Source organism: Solenopsis invicta, chromosome 4 (genome assembly GCF_016802725.1).
Source record: "Solenopsis invicta isolate M01_SB chromosome 4, UNIL_Sinv_3.0, whole genome shotgun sequence".
NCBI lineage: Eukaryota > Metazoa > Arthropoda > Insecta > Hymenoptera > Formicidae > Solenopsis > Solenopsis invicta.
The window spans coordinates 1734459-1756324 of NC_052667.1; the positions used below are offsets into that span (position 1 = coordinate 1734459).

The 21866-nt window shown below is 37.7% G+C and overlaps 4 protein-coding genes across 4 annotated transcripts; all 4 read left to right on the top strand.

Annotated features, from left to right (window-relative positions):
- Window positions 1-17: 17 nt before the first annotated feature.
- On the top strand, window positions 18-3247 carry LOC105195739 (DET1 homolog). Its single transcript, XM_011161303.3, has 8 exons — window positions 18-602; window positions 731-868; window positions 951-1095; window positions 1313-1421; window positions 1799-1991; window positions 2094-2377; window positions 2474-2680; window positions 2764-3247. Exons 1-8 carry the CDS (start codon window positions 195-197, stop codon window positions 2945-2947), a joined length of 1668 nt encoding a protein of 555 aa, XP_011159605.1. The 5' UTR covers window positions 18-194; the 3' UTR covers window positions 2948-3247.
- An 808-nt stretch (window positions 3248-4055) lies between these two features.
- Window positions 4056-9734, top strand: LOC105195738. The gene is made up of 3 exons (XM_011161302.3): window positions 4056-4381; window positions 5203-6209; window positions 6480-9734. Exons 2-3 carry the CDS (start codon window positions 5400-5402, stop codon window positions 8403-8405), a joined length of 2736 nt encoding a protein of 911 aa, XP_011159604.1. The 5' UTR covers window positions 4056-4381; window positions 5203-5399; the 3' UTR covers window positions 8406-9734.
- Window positions 9735-10127: 393 nt separating this feature from the next.
- LOC105195737 (60S acidic ribosomal protein P2) lies at window positions 10128-11750 on the top strand. The gene is made up of 4 exons (XM_011161301.3): window positions 10128-10280; window positions 10875-11047; window positions 11289-11390; window positions 11524-11750. Exons 2-4 carry the CDS (start codon window positions 10876-10878, stop codon window positions 11592-11594), a joined length of 345 nt encoding a protein of 114 aa, XP_011159603.1. The 5' UTR covers window positions 10128-10280; window position 10875; the 3' UTR covers window positions 11595-11750.
- A 307-nt stretch (window positions 11751-12057) lies between these two features.
- On the top strand, window positions 12058-21782 carry LOC105195736 (clathrin heavy chain). The gene is made up of 9 exons (XM_011161300.3): window positions 12058-12627; window positions 13691-13898; window positions 14148-17199; window positions 17271-17568; window positions 17648-18088; window positions 18191-18753; window positions 18833-19055; window positions 19150-19225; window positions 19318-21782. Exons 1-9 carry the CDS (start codon window positions 12586-12588, stop codon window positions 19443-19445), a joined length of 5031 nt encoding a protein of 1676 aa, XP_011159602.1. The 5' UTR covers window positions 12058-12585; the 3' UTR covers window positions 19446-21782.
- Window positions 21783-21866: the final 84 nt, after the last annotated feature.

Sequence of the window (21866 nt, forward strand, 5' to 3'; positions counted from 1 at the left end):
GTAGTTCGTCCGACGAATTGTCAACCTAACCTGTTTCCAAATCTGCATGGGCCTCGCGTGACAAAGACGTCGTCAGAAGTAGACTATGTCCGCTGGTCCACTTCTGTCAACGATGTGTCGCACGTAGTATCGGCAGTTTTCATCGCGATGGACGCTGCTTTCGTGCACCGCGATCGCGCGACAGGTCTGTGAGGATGACGGCGCGGGAGAGCAGGATCGAATCCGTAGCGGATCCTTGCCCCGTCAATCCCCGCAGGATCGGTCCGCAGAACGTGGTGGTACGTTTAAGACGCAGAGAGACGATGGGCTGCCCGTTCCCGGGCACCCACGTGCACTGCGCGCGGCAATTCTACCAAAACGTCTTTCCCAACTTCACTGTGATGAACGTGGAGAAACCGCCGTGTTTTCTCCGCAAGTTTAGCCCGGACGGGAGGTACTTAGTAGCGTTCAGCGCGGATCAGACGTCGATCGAGGTGTACGAGTACCGCGGAGCGTCGGCTGCCGCAGACTTACTGGCCGATTGCGAAGGCGAGTACATCGGCCACAAGAACGACGACTGTAGCTTTCACATACGAAGTAATATCTTCGCACGCTTCTTCAAGGTACTGGATACTAACCGACTCCGCGCAGCCTTTACTTCGCAGATTGTAAAGATTAAAGAGAGAGAGAGGGTGAAAGAAAAACAGAGAACCAGTGAAATTGATGTACCAGCTCTGAAACATATTTGTAGGTAAAGTGGGTTATAAATGTAGTAGAAAGCAACCAGCAATTGAACAGAGAATGCAGTCTTTTTACCGATGACGCTCGCTACGTGATCGTGGGCTCGGCCGCTCATATCCCCGAGGAACTGAGGCCACACTTTTATCAGGTAATAAAACGTTTCCAATAACTCCACAATTAATGCTTTTTTTTTTATGAGAAAGAATTTGACAAAATGTTATTGCTTAAAGATTTACTCTAATAACGAAGCGCTGACACCAAACCCTAGATCACCACTCGAGGATTACAGCCTACATCTTGTTGACTTAAAAGGTGGAAAGCTGTGTGACACAAGACACTTCAAAGTGGATAAAATCTACTTGTCACATAATCAAGGTACAAGAATGATAGTTTGGCAAATCATTGCTACTTATCTGACCAAATTGAATCAATAGTATCCGACTAGTGTAACTTTATAAGAAGAATGAAAATGTATAATATTAAGTACTTTTGTTTAAATATGTTAGATGTATTTTATTACATTATTGGTCAGCTAAGTGATTAATGACACGTCAGATTTTCAAAATAATTTTCTTCTTTTTTCTCTATACAGGTTTATATTTGTATAAAGATATTTTAGCAGTTATGTCTGTGCAGCATCAAACGATACATATCTTTCAAATTCTTGATGGCATGTTTATTAATGTCAGAACAATAGGAAGGTATTAAAAATTATCTTAAGTGTTATAATTAACAATGTGATAAAAGATATTAGAAGTGTATAAATCAAGATTTTTTTAGCCAAGTTAAATCGAATCAAATTTTATTTCTTTATTTGAATCTAAAACTGACAAAATTTTTCCTAAATTGAATCAAGTCATTGAAACCTAACTTTTAATTAATATAATTTGTTAACTATAATATACGGACAATTGATAAATTTTTATGTAAAAAAAATAAATGATTCATCAATATTCAAAATTTTTTAATGGAAATTTTTCGGATTTAAATCTTATCTGATTCGATTTGATATTATTTGTATTCGAATAGTTATCACATCTTTAAAAAATATGAATACAATATAAATGATGTGTGTTAGGTTTTGTATGGAAGACGATGCATATTTAGTGACAAGTGCTTTTCCTGGGATTAATTGTCGGCCATTTAAAGATGTTGCAATTAATAGTCTAAAACACAGATTACTTGTATATTTATACAAAAGAGCTGACTATATAAGTTATGTGACTAAAGATCCTTATGAATTAAGACGATTTTATCAATATTTTGATCAGGTATTATTTGGAAAAGATATTTTTATTTTTTATTATTTAAAAACTTTCCTACAATGCTGAGAAGTAATTTGTTAAGCAACTAACTAAACTAAACTGCTTTAGCTAAATTCACTACGAATGTGGAAGATGCAGTTGTTAGATACAAATCATATCTTGGTAAGATATGCAAGTGAAGAAGTAGCGACGTTACAAGCAAACGAACCAAATGCACAGCCAGCTCTGTTAGTGGTTTATGATATGGTTACGGCGAAAATTTTGGCAGCTTATGACAACGCATCAACTCAATTGTTAACTCAATTCGAAAACTTTAGCGACTTTTTTAGAAATGCTAGAATGAGCACGGATTGTCAGTACATGTGCTCGCCATCTAATAATATATATGCCAGGTATACAATTTCCTGTACAGCTTAATATTCTGCTACATGTGACAATGTATATTCGATCTAAATATAATTTTCGTTTAAAATACAATTTGTTTCTAGATTGCTACAACAAAGATTTAAGCAAACAATAATAAGCGCTAGATACGGAGGTATTACCGAAGCCACAAAGAGACTGCTTGCTCAGTTACCAATATGCGCACAATCTTATTCCAGTTCGCCATATCTTGACTTAGCGTTATTTTGCTATGATGAAAAATGGGTATCTATGATGGAACGCCCTAAAGCGTGCGGGGAACATCCAATACGGTTGGCGATTCTTGTTTTTGCGAAATTAAAAAAACTAATTTTTATCCATGATTTTTATCTAATCGTTATTTTCTTTTTTACAGCTTTTATGCACGTGATTCGGGTCTCTTAAAATTCAGAATGTATGCCGGTATGTTGGGACGAACAGCACCAACGGCTGCGAGACGATTAGTAGCATTCACTTTCCATCCAACGGATCCATTTGCAATTTCGGTACAACGCACTAATGCGGAATATATTGTTAGTTTTCATGTTAGGCATGTCTAGATCTTCCTTTTCTCCGGTTACATATATATATATTTTACTAATGTACAAACGGATTTCTCACGTTTCGTCAGAATTGTTGAGATCGCTGCCGCTAAAGTACAAAGTAAATTACTTGTTGAACAAAACTATTACAGCGTAATCATATAAAGTTAAATTAGATTCAAAGATTACCATCGATTGCTAGCATGTAAGATAATGCAGTGTAGTTTAATACACTTTTAATACAATTGATAATCAAGAATTAAGATTTTAGAAAATGCGAAATGATTATCATTGCATTTTGTCACTCATAAAAGAAAACTGAAGTTTTATTTTTATGTTATTTGTGTTTATGTTATTATATTATGAAGAGTTATTATCTTTTACCTTACATTCCTTTCTTGACTTGTTTTTTACAACTAAACATTTTGTATCTCTTATTCTTTTTTTTCTAATCTACATTTAATTTTTGACGACGCTGCATCGACAAAACAACAGCAGTCAATCAATTTCTAAGGTCAACCCCTGTTCAAAATTAATTTACTCATATTTATATCTAAGGACTCGATCAAAACGAGAGACTGCTTGCTCGACTCAACTTCATAAATATTCTAAAACAACTTCATAAAACTTCGAAATAGTATATCGAAGTTATATAATTTGAAAAATAAGTCTTTTTTAGAAAAGAAGTTACAAAAAGTTAATTTTAAAGGTGGATTTCTTACGAAATTTATTTATTCATAACTTTTGTTCTAAAGTCGCAAATAAATCACGTTCATTCAAATTTTACCGCTGATGGCGTCATTATAGACACAGGTGGCGCTAGTATACGGCGGTTCTGCGAAAAAGGGATGACCGCTTTCTGTCTATAGACTATGGCTGTGTTCCGTTTTTACTGGCAGTACTGAAAATTTATAGCTCACGTCACATATACTATACATTTTCAGTACTGGCAGTTAATATCGGAACATAGCCAATAAATACTTCGAAGCATGGTTTTTGATTGGTCAATTTGTAAAATTCTGTGTTCCGATTGGTTAATCAAACGCTTCGAAGCATTTGTAGCGTCAAATGGACATGGACCGCAGCCTATAGTTTGTGGCGATGTCTGCTAGCGTTTCACTACCTCATTTATGCGGTGTCCTCCATCTCGTAATTTGTTCCCTATGGAATTTATGAAGCTTTGCGAGCGTTCGGAACAAAGCTAATGGCCAATCGGACGTGTGCCGACGCGGCGTATTTTGATGAATTTTCGATTCCCCGATCGTTTTCGTGCCTAATTTCGAGAAGATCGTGTTGCACCTGACTACTGCCGGTATCTGAGGCTCGTCAGCAAGAGTGGAACGTACATTTTCAGTGTGATTTGTCGGAGTGGATCTCGGGCCGCTCATCACGGTCACATTTGTGAATCCACGACGAGAAGCTCGTCTTTGCTTTGAGCAAGATCGTAAAGAGGTACTTCTAATTGCGTGAAGCTCCGAATTCTCCTTACGAATCCTCTGTTTATCTGCTTATCTCTTTCCAAACGATAACATTCTTTTTTCGCTCATGCGTGTACATTCGTGGGATAATGATGTTCTTGGCACATTGTATTCGGTTTTTTTTCGAATGTTTAATATTTTGTAGTTATATCTATGTTACAAATTTTTTTGTTTGATGTATGTAGAGTGTCCATAAAATCGGTCTACATTCCTTATAGTTTGGAAACAGTTAAAAAAATTATAAAAAGCGCGAGATATGTTTTTATTTCGAGAAACTACTTTATTCTCTCCCTCTCACTCCAACCCCCCTTTAAAAAAGTAGTTCTTTGAAATGATTGAACATATTTCAGTTTTTCATAATTTTAAACGATTTCTGGAAATATAGGAGGTAAGGACAAACTTTATAGACACCCTGCATACATATACTACACTAAATTATTTTTATTTTATATATTTATTTCATTTTTGTTTTATAATTTAAAATTTCTTATAGTTGTCATTATCTGTTATTAAATCTTTTAATTTAATAAAGCTATTTACGAGAAACATGACAAACTCAAAATCTTCAATTTAGATTTTTCTCTAAGTTTATCGAGTGACTCAGTACATATGACTTAGATCTAGATATGGCTTTGTACAATAAGCTATTAATTGATATCATAAATTGTAAATTGTAAAAATTTATCAATCATATTCAAATGTGAGAATATTTGATTATGATTGGTCAATTTTAGATTTATAAATATGCAACAAATAATTTATAGTTATGCTTTAAACAATTTTATTTTGTTATAGGAATCTTTGCAAGAAGAAAAGCATATTGGATATACACAATTTTTATAAAAAATTAAAGGAGAATTCTTTTGTAAAATAGTTACATACTCCTGTCTATGAGTGTACATTTCCATACGTGCATTCTTGTGTATGACATAAGTATATTACATATGCAATAATAAAGATAATTGTGCTTGAGTGAGCAAATATTAGCAAAGATGAAAGGCAACAATAGCAAAGACACTACTATGAGCCCAAGAAAGGAATTAAGACATGATATGATTACATTTTTGTCGACAAAAAAAGACAAGCTTTTATCTTATCAATTTAAATTCCCCATAACGCCAATCAATCAATGTCCGCGAAAAAATAAATTTCAATTTCAATACAGATCTAAATCTTGGCTCTGTGATACTAGCAATGCAGTTAGTTGGCTATCCTCACCAAATTCGAGTTCGGACTATATTTCTTTTGACACATACAAGTCAATGCCATCCAGATCAGCTAAAATAATGAGAGCACTCAGCTCTACTTGTAGTTCCTTTCGTAATGAGAGTACAGGAATAAGGAAATCATTAAACTTTGACTCGACTCCAAGTCCAAAGAGGAACAGCAGTTATGATGGAAGTTCAACCAGTTCGATCAACGCTGACACACCATCGTCAATATTAAATTCAAGCTCGACCGATTCCATCGACAGTAACGTTCCAATTGCGTCTGTGGAATCCATCGATGAAAATCAGAATCGAACGCCTCAACAAAATCGAAAACGTGTCAATAAATCAAATGATAGAACTGACAGAAAAGACAATATTCGATCAAGGACGTCTTATTTAATGTCGTTACTTGAAAAGGGACTGGATGAAGGAATCAATAGACTATCCAATCGTGTTATAACTACGAGTACACCCAGAAATTTAGCTCAGGAATTTAACCAAGAAATAGGCCATGATAGACCACATACACCTGAAAATATGATAGATGTAATTCCAGAAAGTATAAGTGCTATTAAAAAGAGTCACAAGAAGGTATGTATACAGTTATATTTTATTATTTTATGCTTTGCTATTCTTAATTTTAAATCTTATGTTTAAATCAATTCTTAAAAATTTTTATTGAGTTTTACATATATATTTTTTGTTTTATATGTTTATCTTATTAAAACAAAATTCAATACTAGATAAAAATAGATTCAAACATAGATGTTTTTTATTCTTGAAATTAATTAATATTTTTTACGCAAAATATATATTTATTTATCATTAATTTTAATTATACTGATATTTATATTTTAATAGGATAAATGGTACAGTCATGAAGAACAGTCATCTATTCAGCGGATGGATGTTTCTCTACAAGATGATAACTCCAATTCAAAAATAAAGAAAACAGATATAATTGCTAAAGCTAGTTGTAGCACTGCTGCTGAAAATGAATCTCAGAAAAAAAATAGAAATATTAAAAGAACACTAATCTACAATGACGAAAGACCTGACGTTATATTAGATTTTAATCACAGTATACAACAGAAAATTATGACAGAATATGATTTATTGCCAAGTGGATTGGACAAAACGGAAACTGAAATGCAAGAGATTGATTCTAATGATTGTGAGAGTCTTGAAGAAAGTATGCAAGTTGATGATCTGATCAATAATGATAAAGATCTTTCCAAGGAAAGTATTTGTGATAAAGAAACAAGAGAGTTATCTTTGCAAAAAGATTCAGGTATTTGTAATGTCAGTATGATAAATGAGAGAATGGAACAGGCTCCAGAATGTAATTCAAGTACTTCTCAGGATGCTAATAAAGTAGTTACACCTGAAAACCATGTAAACATGTTAAAGCATGTATTGACAGAATCGATTAAAAAATCGCATAAGAAGATGAAACATACAAATAGAAAAACATTATTTAAAATGAAAGATCTTCAAAAAATGGAAAAAGAAATGGAATTAACAGAATCTGAAATATCCATAGAAGATGCTTGTCATGATACTCAAGATATTAACAATCAGACTGCCGATATTATTCACTTGTCAAGCCCAGAGAATCTCGAATTCGATCGTCCAGGCACACCTGAAAATGTTAGTTCAAGCAGACTCTTGGTGCTTGATTTTAATTCAGTTAAAAAGTCACATAAGAAAGATAAGCGTAGCAAAAAGACTTCCAGTTTTGTTGAACACTGTAATTACGAATATCGTAAGAGAAACAGCAGATATGGAGAGGAAAACATTGACGAAATCTTATATAGGGATAAGTTTCTTGGATTAAAAGATTCATCTGACATGCTGCCTAAAAAGAAGAAGAAGTCGATAAGCACGTCCTTGCATAGTAGTACACCCAAGGTACCAAGTGACTTCAAGCTTTTGGGATGCAAAAATTTAGATGAGGAATTTAAGATTCATACGCCTATTAAAAAGCCGCCGATCCTGCTTACTGTCACGAGTCATGACGAGATATCGCAGGAAGAAAATAAACTTGCACAAGCGACATCAAAAGAGATTGATTGTTCTAGATGTGTGACACCAGTTGGACGTTTCAAAGAATTGAGGAAAAAAGATCCTTCATCAGAACGCGATAACGTTAAAAAATTGGAGACTAATACAAGCGTTTCGAAAGTAGTGGATACTCCAAATCGAAAAGATGAAAATGGTAGATCAACCCCGATAAATATGTCGACGACAGAACTGCTTTGCAACGTAAATTCTATTAAAAAGTCACATAAGAAAGACAAGCATGATCGTAACAAGAAACCGATTTCAAAGAAGAAACGATCATATGTCGAAGAAAATAGGCACAGTAAATTTGCAAATAGTGAAATAATGTTGGAAGAATGTTCTTTACCCTTGATGCATCACAATTATCGCGCTGAAAAAGAAATTTGTATTATTATGCGTGATAAGGAAAAGAACGAAAGTTATAAAGAGATTGCTTATGACGACCCTCAACCGTCCACGAGTCGAGGAGATAATATTGAAAGTGCAAAAAAAACCACAAAATCAAAGTATCTGAATACACCTCCAAATAGCTCGGATGCAGTGAATTTAAGGAAATTACTGTATACAACTTCCATTAAAAAGTCTCACAAAAAGGAACGCAACATGAACGCACAAACTAAGTACATTTTCATGAGTCAGGATCCCGAATTATCTGATGATGGATCAATATTTGACGAAGCAGATAGATTGAATTTTATTGAAAACGAGATATCGACAATGTAATAGATAAATGAAAAGTATTTCATAAGAGGAATGATATTATCGCGATAAGAAAATAAACGTAATACATAATGTGCCTTAATAACAAAGCATAGCATTTTATAATAAGGGTTATTTTTTGACAAATTTGCAAATCAATATTTTTGATAAATTTTTCAATTATCAGTATTAAATGTCTTTAACAGTAACTTTTGAATTAAAAAGATTTAGAATTTATCTTTATATTCCCTGCACAATTTAATTCAGTAAAAAAAATGTTAAAGACTATACAAATCTTCTTGAAATATGACATTGGATGTTTGTTTAAGTAAAGCGAGTACTAACATTAATAAATATTGACTATTATTAAAATTATGATCATGTTCTTTGTATATTCTGCTTATAAGTTTAGAAATTTGTTAAGAAGACACTATTTTAACTGTTACAAGATGTAGCTGATTTTTCTAGAATTCTGTTCAAGATGTAAATTAAATCAAATAAACAAACAATGCAACCGTTGTTTGATTAGAAGGCAGTTTTAGAAAAAGCAGTGGTTTTTTTTTTATATCATGAACAAAGGATTCAAGTGAAATTGCAGCATCTTATGGATACAGTAGAAGTGCGATTATCTAATAATTTTAAGACAGTAGTTTAAGATACATAATAGATTTTTTAGGTGTTTATAATCTTATATTTAAGATTGTCATAAGTATTAGTATCTTGATGCATTACTTAATGGTCTTGAAACAAATAAGATTATATAAATACCAATTTTATAAAGGTACATTTAATCTTCTCGTATATTTCATGACTGAGATACAATATCCATAACATGTACAGTTTCTAATTCTTGTAAGAATTGTCAATGTTAAACACAAATTTAATATTTTGTAAGTTTATTAGTTTTTAGATTGTATTGTTTTTAAAATATTTTTACGCGTATATAAATCTGTTGCATTAGAATAATATTAGCATTTGTAGATTTTATATTCATTTTTCTTGTTACATTTTCGTATATAATTTATATCAGATAAGATATATGTATAAACAACTTAGGAAAAATTGCAATAAGATAAAAGTTAATACGTCGGTACTCGCGCTTATTGAATATTACGCTTAGATTATCATTGATTTGACGTTTGATCAGTTACAGTAATTTTACTGACATATTCTAAGGATTAATTACAGCGGTATAAAAATTTAAATACAATTTAGATAGTAAGCATTACAATTTAAGTTTATTTTACCTAAAAACGATTAATAGATAAGTGAAAGCATGCATAATCCATTATCTCTCTGTAACGTCATATGTAAGAAATTAAAAACAAATTTTCTTTCGATTGATGTACTCTATATGATGTAATCTTTATTTAATCTTTAATTCTTTAATGAGAAAAATTCGTCGTGTTGTGTTGCAGAAGCACAAGATGAAAATCTTGAACTCGAGATTTACCGAAGATTATTAAAGCAAAGAGAATTTGAGTGCCTTGAGGCAGCATTAGACTTTTGTAATTCCTCAATTTCGATTAACCTAATCCGAAGTCGGCCATTATTAAATTTAATTAGCTGAACAAGCTACTCAAAGATGATTAGACCGGTCTTTAATCCTCTTTGCAATGAGAAATTTTTTTTATGTGCAACACGTGGCTTTGCACGTGCTGCACCCTATCTGCCGCAAACTATAACGTCGATCTTTCACATTCATCAATCGGTAATTTGTACGAACGCTAGAGAATGCTTACGAGAGGGCGCGACAATAAGCGGCGCAAATCCCGCCAGTTGGTGACTATTTCTCGTCTTAATTTCTCCCGGTTCTCTCGTGCTTCTTCCGGTGCCAGCTCGTGCACGTTTTTCTTGTTGATTCTGCGGAGTTCACGTTTCGTGTCGTAAGACTTAAAAGTACGTATAAATCTGAATCATATCGCTACAAAGAATAATATCCTGCATTCCAAATTGTTCGAATATCGATGGCTCGTGATAATTAACGTACTCGTTTGATCGCAATTTAAAATTTGCCATATCGCCGGATTCCCTCCACGCACTCTCGCACAAACGGTCCAAAATATGAAATGTATTGATGATTCTTTTCAACTTCTTTTCTTGTAACGTTTTCTAAACGCGAATTCAAATGTAGAACGCGGTTCCGAAAGTAATTCAAGGTACTTTGGTGGGAAATCGAACTGGAGCTCGCGCGCCAAGTGCAATAGGTTATGATAAGTGGTACAAGTGTATCGAGACCTAAGATTGTATAGATACATCAGTTAATCACGCTCTGGTCACGCGAATGATGTTTATAGTTCTTATACAAAGCAAACATCTCTTTTATGTACATTTGTAGAGACTCCTTTTTTTCATGATGTTTATTTAATTACACCATCTTTCGACTGAACAATCATGATGGTATATCTTTCTGCTGAGCATATTTTACACATTTTAAATTATTACATTATATATTAATGTCTTATATTGATATTGTAATATACTGTTTTGCAGAATGCGTTACGTGGCCGCTTACATGCTGGCTGTTTTGGGAGGCAAAGCCTCACCAAGCCAAAATGACATTGAAAAGATCCTGTCATCGGTAGGAATTGAAACTGATGCTGAGAAACTGAAGAAGGTCATCTCTGAACTGAATGGAAAGTCGATGGATGAACTAATCTCCAAGGGTACATTGATACATTTCTTACTTAAAAACATTTACTATTTTTGTGAATCAAGCTGAGAAGCTTGAAAAATGAAATCTGATTTCTTGAAATAAATCACTGTTAACTTTTTTAATATTCTATTCTCCAATGAATTGAGACATAAAATGAGAGTCAGGGATCAAATCTGGAATTTGCATACTACAGTATTCTCATAAAATTGTGAGTTATTCAAAGTAAATCAAGTATCATTTTGTAATTCTAGGCAGAGAAAAACTATCATCCATGCCAGTTGGCGGAGCGGTCGCTGCTGGTGCCCCTGCAGCTCCTGCTGGTGGTGCAGCAGCTCCAGTTGAAGAGAAGAAAGGTAGGTTTATGCATTTTTTATCAATTAACTCAAAAAGCTTAGTTCTATTTACACTAAAGTATAAAATGGATTTTATATATTTTTATTAATACCAAACGTGTGTAAATTGTAACGATCAATTTTTTTTCAACAGAGGAAAAAAAGCCGGCTAAGGAAGAATCTGAATCCGAGGACGACGACATGGGCTTTGGCCTGTTTGACTAAGGACGCTTATCTTCCTTCATTTTTTTATCTTGTCATCAGATCGAAAAACGTACTGCATTCTGCAGCAGTGGTAGGAGTGACTTCCAACTTTTGTAAATCTTAATCAGGATTGGAGCTAATGCTACTACTGGAGAATAAAGCATACTTTTAACTGAATCATTCAATTAAATCCGACCTGTACATTTCTGCTTCAAATCGCGTAACAGCGTTTGCGTATCGCGTGGAGGCGTCGCGAGCGAGCGCGTAAAACCTCCGGCGATAACCTTTGTGATGTTTTATAGAGAAAAAGTATTTTAATTAGAGATGGAATGCGGAGAAGGAGGGGGCGATTCGTAATCGACTGCGTGGAAGTACGTTACGCACTCGTGCGCCGTTGCGGTTTCACTCGTGGCGGCGACAGGTGGGGAAAGGGGGAGGGGGTGATGCGCGAGATCCGCCACCGAGTCCAATCGTGTCAAATCGTTGCTTGTATTCTTCCGCTGGTGTCGGGGCGCTCGCGCCGTTCTCGCCATCTCTCTCACTCTCCGCTAACGTCATCGCGATCGTTGGCGCCGATCGCCCAGACGAAAGAACTTTCCTGGCGACGTCATTTCTCAGCGATCTTGATCGTCAACCCCGCGACCGCGGCTTCGAACATTTCTTCGCGCGGCGACGACTTCCACGAGGAGTACCCTCGTACGCGGGAACTATTTCGAGATAGAGGGGCGGCGTTGGCGGCCATGATGGGTGTCAGCGGCGAGTAGCGACGTTACGCTCGCTCGCTCCTCCGTCGTCAGTCCGGTTTCGCGCTTCGTCGAATTGATGCCGAGTACCTCGGGGTGGGACAGAGAGGCGCACACGACGACCGGGAACAGATCCGTAGGTAAGGGAGCACGGTTGGATAGCGCGATCTCGGCCGATCGCGCACGGGGCTAGATCCGTGACACGCTAAGGGACCGCGGCTGGGAAGCCTCTCTTCAAGCTGGAGGACTCGTCGAATACCTCTGCGAAAATGACGCAGCTACTACCCATAAGGTTCCAGGAACACCTGCAGGTACGTCGCTTGTCGCCTCCGCGATATTCTGGGACCGCTTAAAGCCCCGTCATTGGCATTTACCACGTCGGCCTTTCTCCCAGAGCACCGGACATTTTCTCTGCCCCCGCATCTCTCGCTCTGTCTCTCTCCCTCTCTCACTCCCTCTTCCCATCTTTCTCTCTCTTTCGTGTGCATCCGTTGATGTATCGACGATTTACTCGTTCGTCTCTCTCCCCAGAACGGAAGCGCGATATTTCGGACCTGACGTTACTTTGACAGTTGCAACGGCTCTCTTCCCCCGCGTCTCGCCGCCCGCGCGCGTCTCACGCGCGAATCCCGATGACGTTACACACCCGATCGTCCGCCGACCGATTCGTCTCACGCTCTCCTCGCACGGCGGATTTCGTGGCACAGGTTATCCGCCTCGTCTCGATATCTGGGATTGTCGTGATATCGCGGTCCAGGCGAACGAATCCACGACCTCTTCTATCGTATTCTCTCCCCTTTTTCTTTTCCCCACCGTACGAGCAGACGTTCTATCGGCGGCGCATACGCCCCTCGTTTCCGCTTTTATCCGAAACCGTTTCACCTTATCGGACACATTTCATCTGTGTGTCACCGTTTAGGCATTTACGGGAAATGCCCTCGTTCCTTGCCGCGTCCACGTAGACACTTTCGACCGCGGGACGATGGAGACCGCGCTATTCGCAACGTCTACCTCGTACACCGCGGTCGAAGCTTTGTAGCTTTTTTAGCGACATATGGCCGTTGTAGTAACATTATACTCTGTTAGACAACGTCATATTGTTTTAATTAATTTTGTTAACATCTTGCCGCAATCTTATGATTGTACTGGCGTTAAACATTAAACTTAATTGTTGAAGAGTACACATATGCATATCGAACTCTTTTGAACTGTCATAAGAAATGTATTGTCAATAAAGTTGATTCAATAATAAAGCTCTTTTCCCAAACAACAAACAACCAGTCATGTGCTTAAATCATGTTATATCTTTAACCAAAAAAAATTATATGAATTTGAAGAATGTAAGAACTATTTATGTTTCTTTTATTTTTGCAGCTTACAGCTGTGGGAATTAACGCCAGTAATGTCAGCTTCAATACCCTCACCATGGAGTCTGACAAATTTATTTGCGTTAGAGAGAAAGTTGGCGACACTGCCCAGGTAGTGATCATCGATATGAATGATTCCGCCAATCCCATCAGAAGACCGATATCTGCTGATTCTGCAATTATGAATCCTGCTAGTAAAGTCATTGCTCTCAAAGGTAAGCATGTACGCGTGAATGCCTCTGTTTTGATATGTGTGATTTAGGTAATGGAAAGTATGTATTGTAAAAAACCTCTGAGATTGATTCTACTTTTCTTGTAATTCAAGAATTAATGTTTCAATCTGTTGCATGCCTTTTTCTAAAACAAATTTTGATATAAGACATTGATTCTGTAGCAATGAGAATGTTGAAAAAAAAGTGGTTACTAAACGTTACTAAGAGAAACATTTCCTTCTGTTTATCTAGCTATGAAGACACTTCAGATCTTCAACATTGAAATGAAATCAAAGATGAAGGCTCACACAATGACTGAGGACGTGGTTTTTTGGAAATGGATATCGCTGAACACGCTGGCATTAGTGACCGAGACCGCGGTGTATCATTGGTCCATGGAGGGCGATTCAACGCCGAACAAAATGTTTGAACGTCACTCGTCGTTAAACGGCTGCCAGATTATTAATTACAGAACAGATCCGAAGCAGACGTGGTTGCTACTGATCGGTATCTCGGCGCAGCATAACAGAGTGGTCGGCGCCATGCAGCTTTACTCCGTGGAACGGAAATGTTCGCAACCGATCGAGGGACACGCCGCCTCCTTTGCTCAGTTCAAGATGGAGGGAAACGGGGAACCCAGTAATCTGTTTTGTTTCGCCGTTAGGACGGTCCAGGGCGCGAAGCTTCATATCATCGAAGTTGGTCAGCCGCCCTCCGGCAATCATCCGTTTCCTAAAAAAGCGGTGGACGTGTTCTTTCCACCCGAGGCCGGAAACGACTTTCCCGTCGCTATGCAAGTTAGCTCCAAGTACGACGTTATATATTTAATCACGAAATACGGTTATATACATATGTACGATATCGAGTCCGCAACCTGTATATTTATGAATCGTATCTCGGGAGAGACGATCTTTGTCACCGCCCCGCACGAAGCATCTGGCGGTATAATAGGAGTAAATCGGAAGGGCCAAGTATTGTCCGTCTCCGTGGACGAGGAGAACATAATTCCATACATCAACGGAGTGCTGCAAAATTCAGAATTGGCGCTGAGAATGGCCGTGAGAAACAATCTGTCAGGCGCGGAAGACTTGTTCGTAAGGAAATTTAATATGCTCTTCCAAAACGGTCAGTACGCAGAGGCGGCGAAGGTCGCGGCTAACGCTCCCAAAGGAATACTCAGAACGCCCGCCACTATTCAGCGGTTTCAACAGGTTCCTGCTACTCAGGGCCAAACGTCTCCTCTTCTACAGTATTTCGGCATTCTTCTAGATCAGGGACAGTTGAATAAATATGAATCATTGGAGCTGTGCCGACCGGTATTGGTTCAAGGACGTAAACAACTGTTAGAGAAGTGGTTAAAGGAGGATAAGCTGGAGTGTAGCGAGGAATTGGGGGATCTGGTAAAGCAGGCAGATCCCACGTTGGCACTCAGCGTTTATTTGAGAGCCAATGTCCCCAACAAGGTCATCCAATGCTTCGCAGAGACAGGCCAATTTCAAAAGATCGTGTTGTATGCCAAAAAAGTCTCGTATACGCCCGACTATATATTCCTCTTGCGAAATGTTATGAGGATTAATCCCGATCAAGGAGTGGCGTTTGCACAAATGCTGGTTCAGGATGATGAACCATTGGCAGATATCAATCAGATTGTTGATATATTTATGGAGCAAAACATGGTACAGCAATGTACGGCGTTCCTGCTGGACGCGCTCAAGAACAATCGGCCGAGCGAGGGTGCCTTACAAACTCGACTCTTAGAAATGAATTTAATGTCCGCCCCGCAGGTGGCTGACGCTATATTGGGCAATCAAATGTTTACTCATTACGACAGAGCTCACGTCGCGCAATTGTGCGAGAAGGCTGGCTTGTTGCAACGTGCTCTCGAGCACTACACAGATTTGTATGACATTAAAAGAGCAGTGGTACATACACATTTGCTCTCACCCGACTGGCTCGTAGGTTTCTTCGGCACTCTATCTGTGGAAGATTCCCTCGAATGCTTGAAGGCCATGTTGACGGCCAACATACGGCAGAACTTGCAAATCTGCATACAGATCGCGACCAAATATCACGAGCAATTAACAACTAAGGCGCTGATAGATCTATTCGAGAGTTTCAAGTCTTACGAAGGCCTGTTCTACTTTTTGGGATCTATTGTAAATTTCAGCCAGGATCAAGAGGTACATTTCAAGTATATCCAGGCGGCGTGCAAAACTGGCCAGATCAAAGAAGTGGAGCGTATATGCCGGGAGAGCAACTGTTATAATCCAGAACGCGTAAAGAATTTTTTGAAAGAAGCGAAGCTATCTGATCAGTTGCCTTTAATAATCGTGTGCGACCGATTCGACTTTGTTCACGATCTCGTTCTCTATCTATATCGTAATAACTTGCAGAAATACATCGAGATTTATGTTCAGAAGGTAAATCCATCGCGTCTACCGGTTGTCGTAGGTGGTCTTCTGGACGTTGACTGCTCAGAAGATATCATAAAAAATCTAATACTGGTGGTGCGCGGACAATTCTCCACTGACGAACTGGTCGAAGAGGTAGAAAAGAGAAATCGGTTGAAGTTGTTGCTGCCATGGTTGGAGTCTCGCGTTCATGAGGGTTGCGTGGAGCCGGCTACGCACAACGCGCTTGCGAAGATCTACATTGACAGCAATAATAATCCTGAGAGATTTCTCAAGGAGAATCAGTTCTATGACAGTAGAGTTGTCGGCAAGTATTGCGAGAAACGCGATCCCCATTTGGCTTGCATCGCGTACGAGCGTGGTCAGTGTGACCGCGAGCTGATAAGCGTGTGCAATGAGAACAGCCTATTCAAGAGCGAGGCCAGATATTTGGTTAGACGTAGAGATCCTGACCTTTGGGCAGAAGTACTGTTGGAGAGCAATCCGTATAAGCGACCGTTAATTGATCAGGTTGTTCAAACGGCGTTATCCGAGACGCAAGATCCGGAAGATATTTCGGTTACTGTCAAGGCTTTCATGACGGCTGACTTGCCTAACGAGCTTATCGAGCTTCTTGAGAAGATAGTACTGGATAGCAGCGTATTTAGTGATCATCGTAATTTGCAGAATCTCTTGATACTAACAGCCATCAAAGCCGATCGCACACGCGTCATGGAATATATTAACCGCTTGGATAATTACGATGCCCCGGATATCGCCAACATCGCTATTAATAATGAACTTTACGAGGAGGCTTTTGCAATCTTCAAAAAGTTTGACGTTAATACATCAGCTATCCAGGTTCTAATTGAACAAGTCGGCAACTTGGACAGGGCTTATGAATTTGCAGAAAGGTATGTACATTGAATATTTTTTTTTTTTTTTTTATTTTACAATTTGCTTAAATAGACTGTTTCATGCGTAGATGCAACGAGCCGCCGGTATGGTCACAGCTCGCCAGGGCTCAGCTGCAACAGGGTCTGGTTAAAGAATCGATCGACAGCTTTATCAAAGCGGACGATCCGTCCGCGTTCCTGGACGTAGTGGAAACCGCGCATCGGACTTCGCATTGGGAAGATTTAGTCCGCTATCTCCAAATGGCCCGTAAGAAAGCACGCGAATCCTTCATCGAAAGCGAATTGATATACGCGTACGCGCGGACTAACAGGCTCGCGGATCTCGAAGAGTTTATATCTGGCCCTAATCACGCCGATATACAAAAGGTAAAAAGTCGTTCGCCCGCATACATTTGCAAACGCAACTCGCGTAATTCCTATTAATGTATTGTTTTTTTTTTTATAGATTGGCGATCGATGTTTCGACGATAAAATGTTTGACGCCGCGAAGCTTCTTTACAATAATGTATCGAACTTTGCGCGTCTGGCCATAACGTTGGTTCACCTGAAAGAATTTCAAGGTGCCGTTGATAGCGCGCGCAAAGCTAACTCGACGCGCACCTGGAAGGAAGTTTGTTTCGCCTGCGTGGATAGCGGTGAATTTCGCTTAGCCCAAATGTGCGGTCTGCACATAGTCGTGCATGCGGACGAGCTCGAGGATCTCATCAATTATTACCAAGATCGCGGGCATTTTGAGGAACTCATTAATCTTCTCGAAGCTGCTTTAGGACTCGAGCGAGCTCACATGGGAATGTTCACCGAGCTAGCTATTCTCTATAGTAAATACAAGCCTCAACGAATGAGAGAACATTTGGAACTCTTCTGGTCACGCGTTAATATACCGAAGGTGGGTTTTCGTTTCTCAAATCAATGTAAAAATCAGTAAATTTAAAAATCAGTCAAATTTGTTAATTACTTGAATAATTTAATGAAAACGATTGACTCGTAGGTGCTACGTGCAGCGGAACAAGCGCATTTGTGGGCCGAGTTGGTGTTTCTTTATGATAAGTACGAGGAATATGATAATGCAGTCCTTGCGATGATGCAACATCCTACTGAAGCTTGGCGAGAGGGTCACTTCAAAGACGTAATCACTAAAGTCGCAAACGTCGAGCTCTACTATAAGGCTATACAATTTTATGTGGAATATAAACCCCTTCTTCTGAACGATATATTGCTCGTACTTGCTCCACGCATGGATCATACTAGATCAGTGGCGTATTTCACGCGAACTAACCATCTGCAACTAGTGAAACCGTATTTGAGATCGGTCCAGGCTCTCAACAATAAAGCTATCAACGAAGCCTTAAACGGCTTGCTGATCGACGAAGAGGATTATCAAGGTCTCCGAACGTCGATCGACGCGTTCGATAATTTTGATAATATCGCTTTAGCGCAGCAGCTCGAAAAACATGAATTGATCGAGTTCAGGAGAATCGCCGCATACTTATACAAGGGAAATAACAGATGGAAGCAATCCGTCGAGCTTTGCAAGAAGGATCGATTATTCAGGTAACGCTGCGACGCATTACTTAGAGATATGTTTATAATATACATATGTGAATCTTATTAATCATCAATTCGACAACAGGGACGCCATGGAATACGCGGCGGAATCACGGAATGCAGAAGTCGCCGAAGAGTTACTTGAATGGTTTTTGGAGAGAGGTTCCAAGGATTGCTTTGCAGCATGCCTATTTCATTGTTACGATTTACTTCATCCGGACGTCATCTTGGAGCTTGCATGGAGACATCGCATTTTACATTTCGCAATGCCGTATCTTATACAAGTCGCAAGAGAATATATCACTAAGGTAAAATAAGATATTCGTGTAGAAAAAGTGTACATCCAGTTCTATGTATCTTTATAGCCAACAGTATTTACAGTATTAAATATATATTGAATAGGTCGATAAATTAGAAGAGGCCGAAAGCCGACGCATCGAAGAAACTGATCATCAGGAACATAAGCCTATGATTATGCGTAAGTGATCTCTTTGATACATTTTCGTTGTACATCCCATAAATATTGCGCGAAGTTTAACGATATTTTTTTCTATTGCATGATTTCTGCAGCGGAACCTCAGCTAATGCTGACTGCAGGGCCAGGAATGATGGCACCTGGCTACGCGCCTCAAAACGTATACGGTACACCCGCACAAGTGTACGCGTCCACCGCAGCCTACCAAGGTTACGGTATGTGAAATACATTTAAGGAGACAGATCAACAAAGTCTACTTTTCTATAAAGTTTAGGTAGAATGAGATTGTTTTGTTAGCTTAATATTGTCGAAGCGAATGCGAACGAATATCATTAGAAAATGATAAATTGCCACATTTAGATCATGATAATAGTGTAAAGAATAGCGAAATGCATTAAGGAAAGGCATTAATACGCTATCACACGCTACCTAAATGTGAATCTGTAATTTATAGGAGAAACGATATTATATTTCATGGTTTAAATAGCTGTTCAACGCGGACTTGCGTGAAAAACATTATTTAAAGAATTATGTTATTTAAAAGAAAGATTATAAAACGGAAAAAATAATTTTCTTTTTCTTTTTTTTTAATGCAACTTACTGAGATTTTTTAATTGAATTATCATTGCAATCAGTAAAAAAAATATAGATACGTTGTATAAACAAAGTATAATTTCCCTGTCTTGTACTAGCACATATATATGTGTGCGTCTACGTGCCTTTCTTTTGGGCTACTAACAGGAAGCAAGCTTTTTTGAGCAATATCGTAATTCGGAAGCAAAATCAACTGTAGATCACAATTACATATATCGTAATTTCTGTACAGATTACCCAGTTACTTGCTTTTCGGCAAAATTTTTTTCAATCTCTTTCATCACGTATGTAAACGTGTTTTGATACACACGTTTCTCTTTTCTTTACTTTTGAAAAATGTTAACATCGTTCAAGATATACACTCTTGAAACATTTTAGCGTGTGATGAATCACAGGGAAAATAGAGCCCTTGCAAAATTGAAATGTAATAAGAGTATCTTTTAGATCGGGGTAGATCGCGTATCGTTATATCAGTATTATAACGACAAGATCAAGATGGAAGAAAAAAAACTGTAGACACATCAGAACATGTTCGGCGTATCTATAATAACATATACATCGTTCTAGATCTACCTGTATGTACATTTGCTTGAACATAATACAATGATACATGTTCGCCAAGCTAGCTTGATTTGCGTAAATGAATGAATCATCAAATAAATTATAGATACTGAAACAGACGACAAGATCTTTATTGTCTCATTAATGTACTGAAAATGCATAAAGTAGTTTGCCCGAGTTTTTCGCTCAATCTGCGCATCATGTATCATGCTTTTTAACCTTTCGCTATTCATTGCGCAAGAAGATCAATTATGGATAACTAGAGTTCGGAGAAGACATTAAAGATAATTTGATAATAAAGTCCACAGCACGATCGTCCACTGATCACATCGTTTATACCGTAGTTTTGGTAATATTTTCTACTCGTTTTCTCCCACATATAACGTGTGTGCATAATGTTACTCAAAGTTATTGATCGTTAATCATTTATATAGCTTGTTACAGACTACGCCTAAATTATACAAATATTAAGATAAATTAGATCACAATATTTCTAGAAAAAACCATGTTTTGTTAAACTTATGTTTCTTTTTTCCTTTAAAAATATTTATGTCGCATGTATAAAGTGCTACGCATCGATGCATCAGGATCAATATATACGACAAGCAACAAAGAAAAAAAAAAGATTTTAATTTTGTAGTACATCTTACCTTTAACATTCCTAAATATAAGCTATCATTCTCGCGTAAATTAATATCACACTAGTGATATCTCGGTTTCTTTTTATTACATCCTAAGATGTAGCGGATTGTAGTATGTAGTTTTTTATTTAGAAGTGCGCGAAGAGCGAAAGTTTATATCGGCGAAGAGGTCACGTTACTATTATGCCCAAGTAAAAAAAAAATTGTATCACGTAATAACGAAGGAGCGAACGTGCGCATAGTTCGTTTGTCTCGTTTTCTATCGTCTTCTTTATCGCGCAATACTTTTATTTATTTATTTTTTTTGGTACTCCACAGTTGATCTTGCAGTGATCCAGCTGTATATATTACATGTTAAAAACGTTATGTCGAAAGAGGAGGAAAAGGAGGTCAGTAACATGCCCTGGTACTATATTTCACTTCGATCTTAGCGAATAAAATTGTAGAAATTGATAAACAAATATAGTTGTTGTACTAATTGAAGATAATTATCATTGTATCAGTGTCATGTTTGACCACTGTGGTTTTAATGGAACATGGGTGAACACACTTCCAAAACAATAAACATTGTTCAATAGTTATGCACACCTTTCCATATAAACACATGACACAAAGAGATTTACACATATACATATACATTATATATATATAAATATAATGCTATATTATATATATAAGACTATATATATACTGTACCATGTAAGTAGTAAATATACATTTACCAATCCTGTAATTGTAATATCCTATGATAATAATCTACAAAAGAATACTGAAAGATATGAAGAAATAAAATAATTCTAACATCTATATGTGAAATTAAAATAATTTCAGCAAAAGGATTAATCATA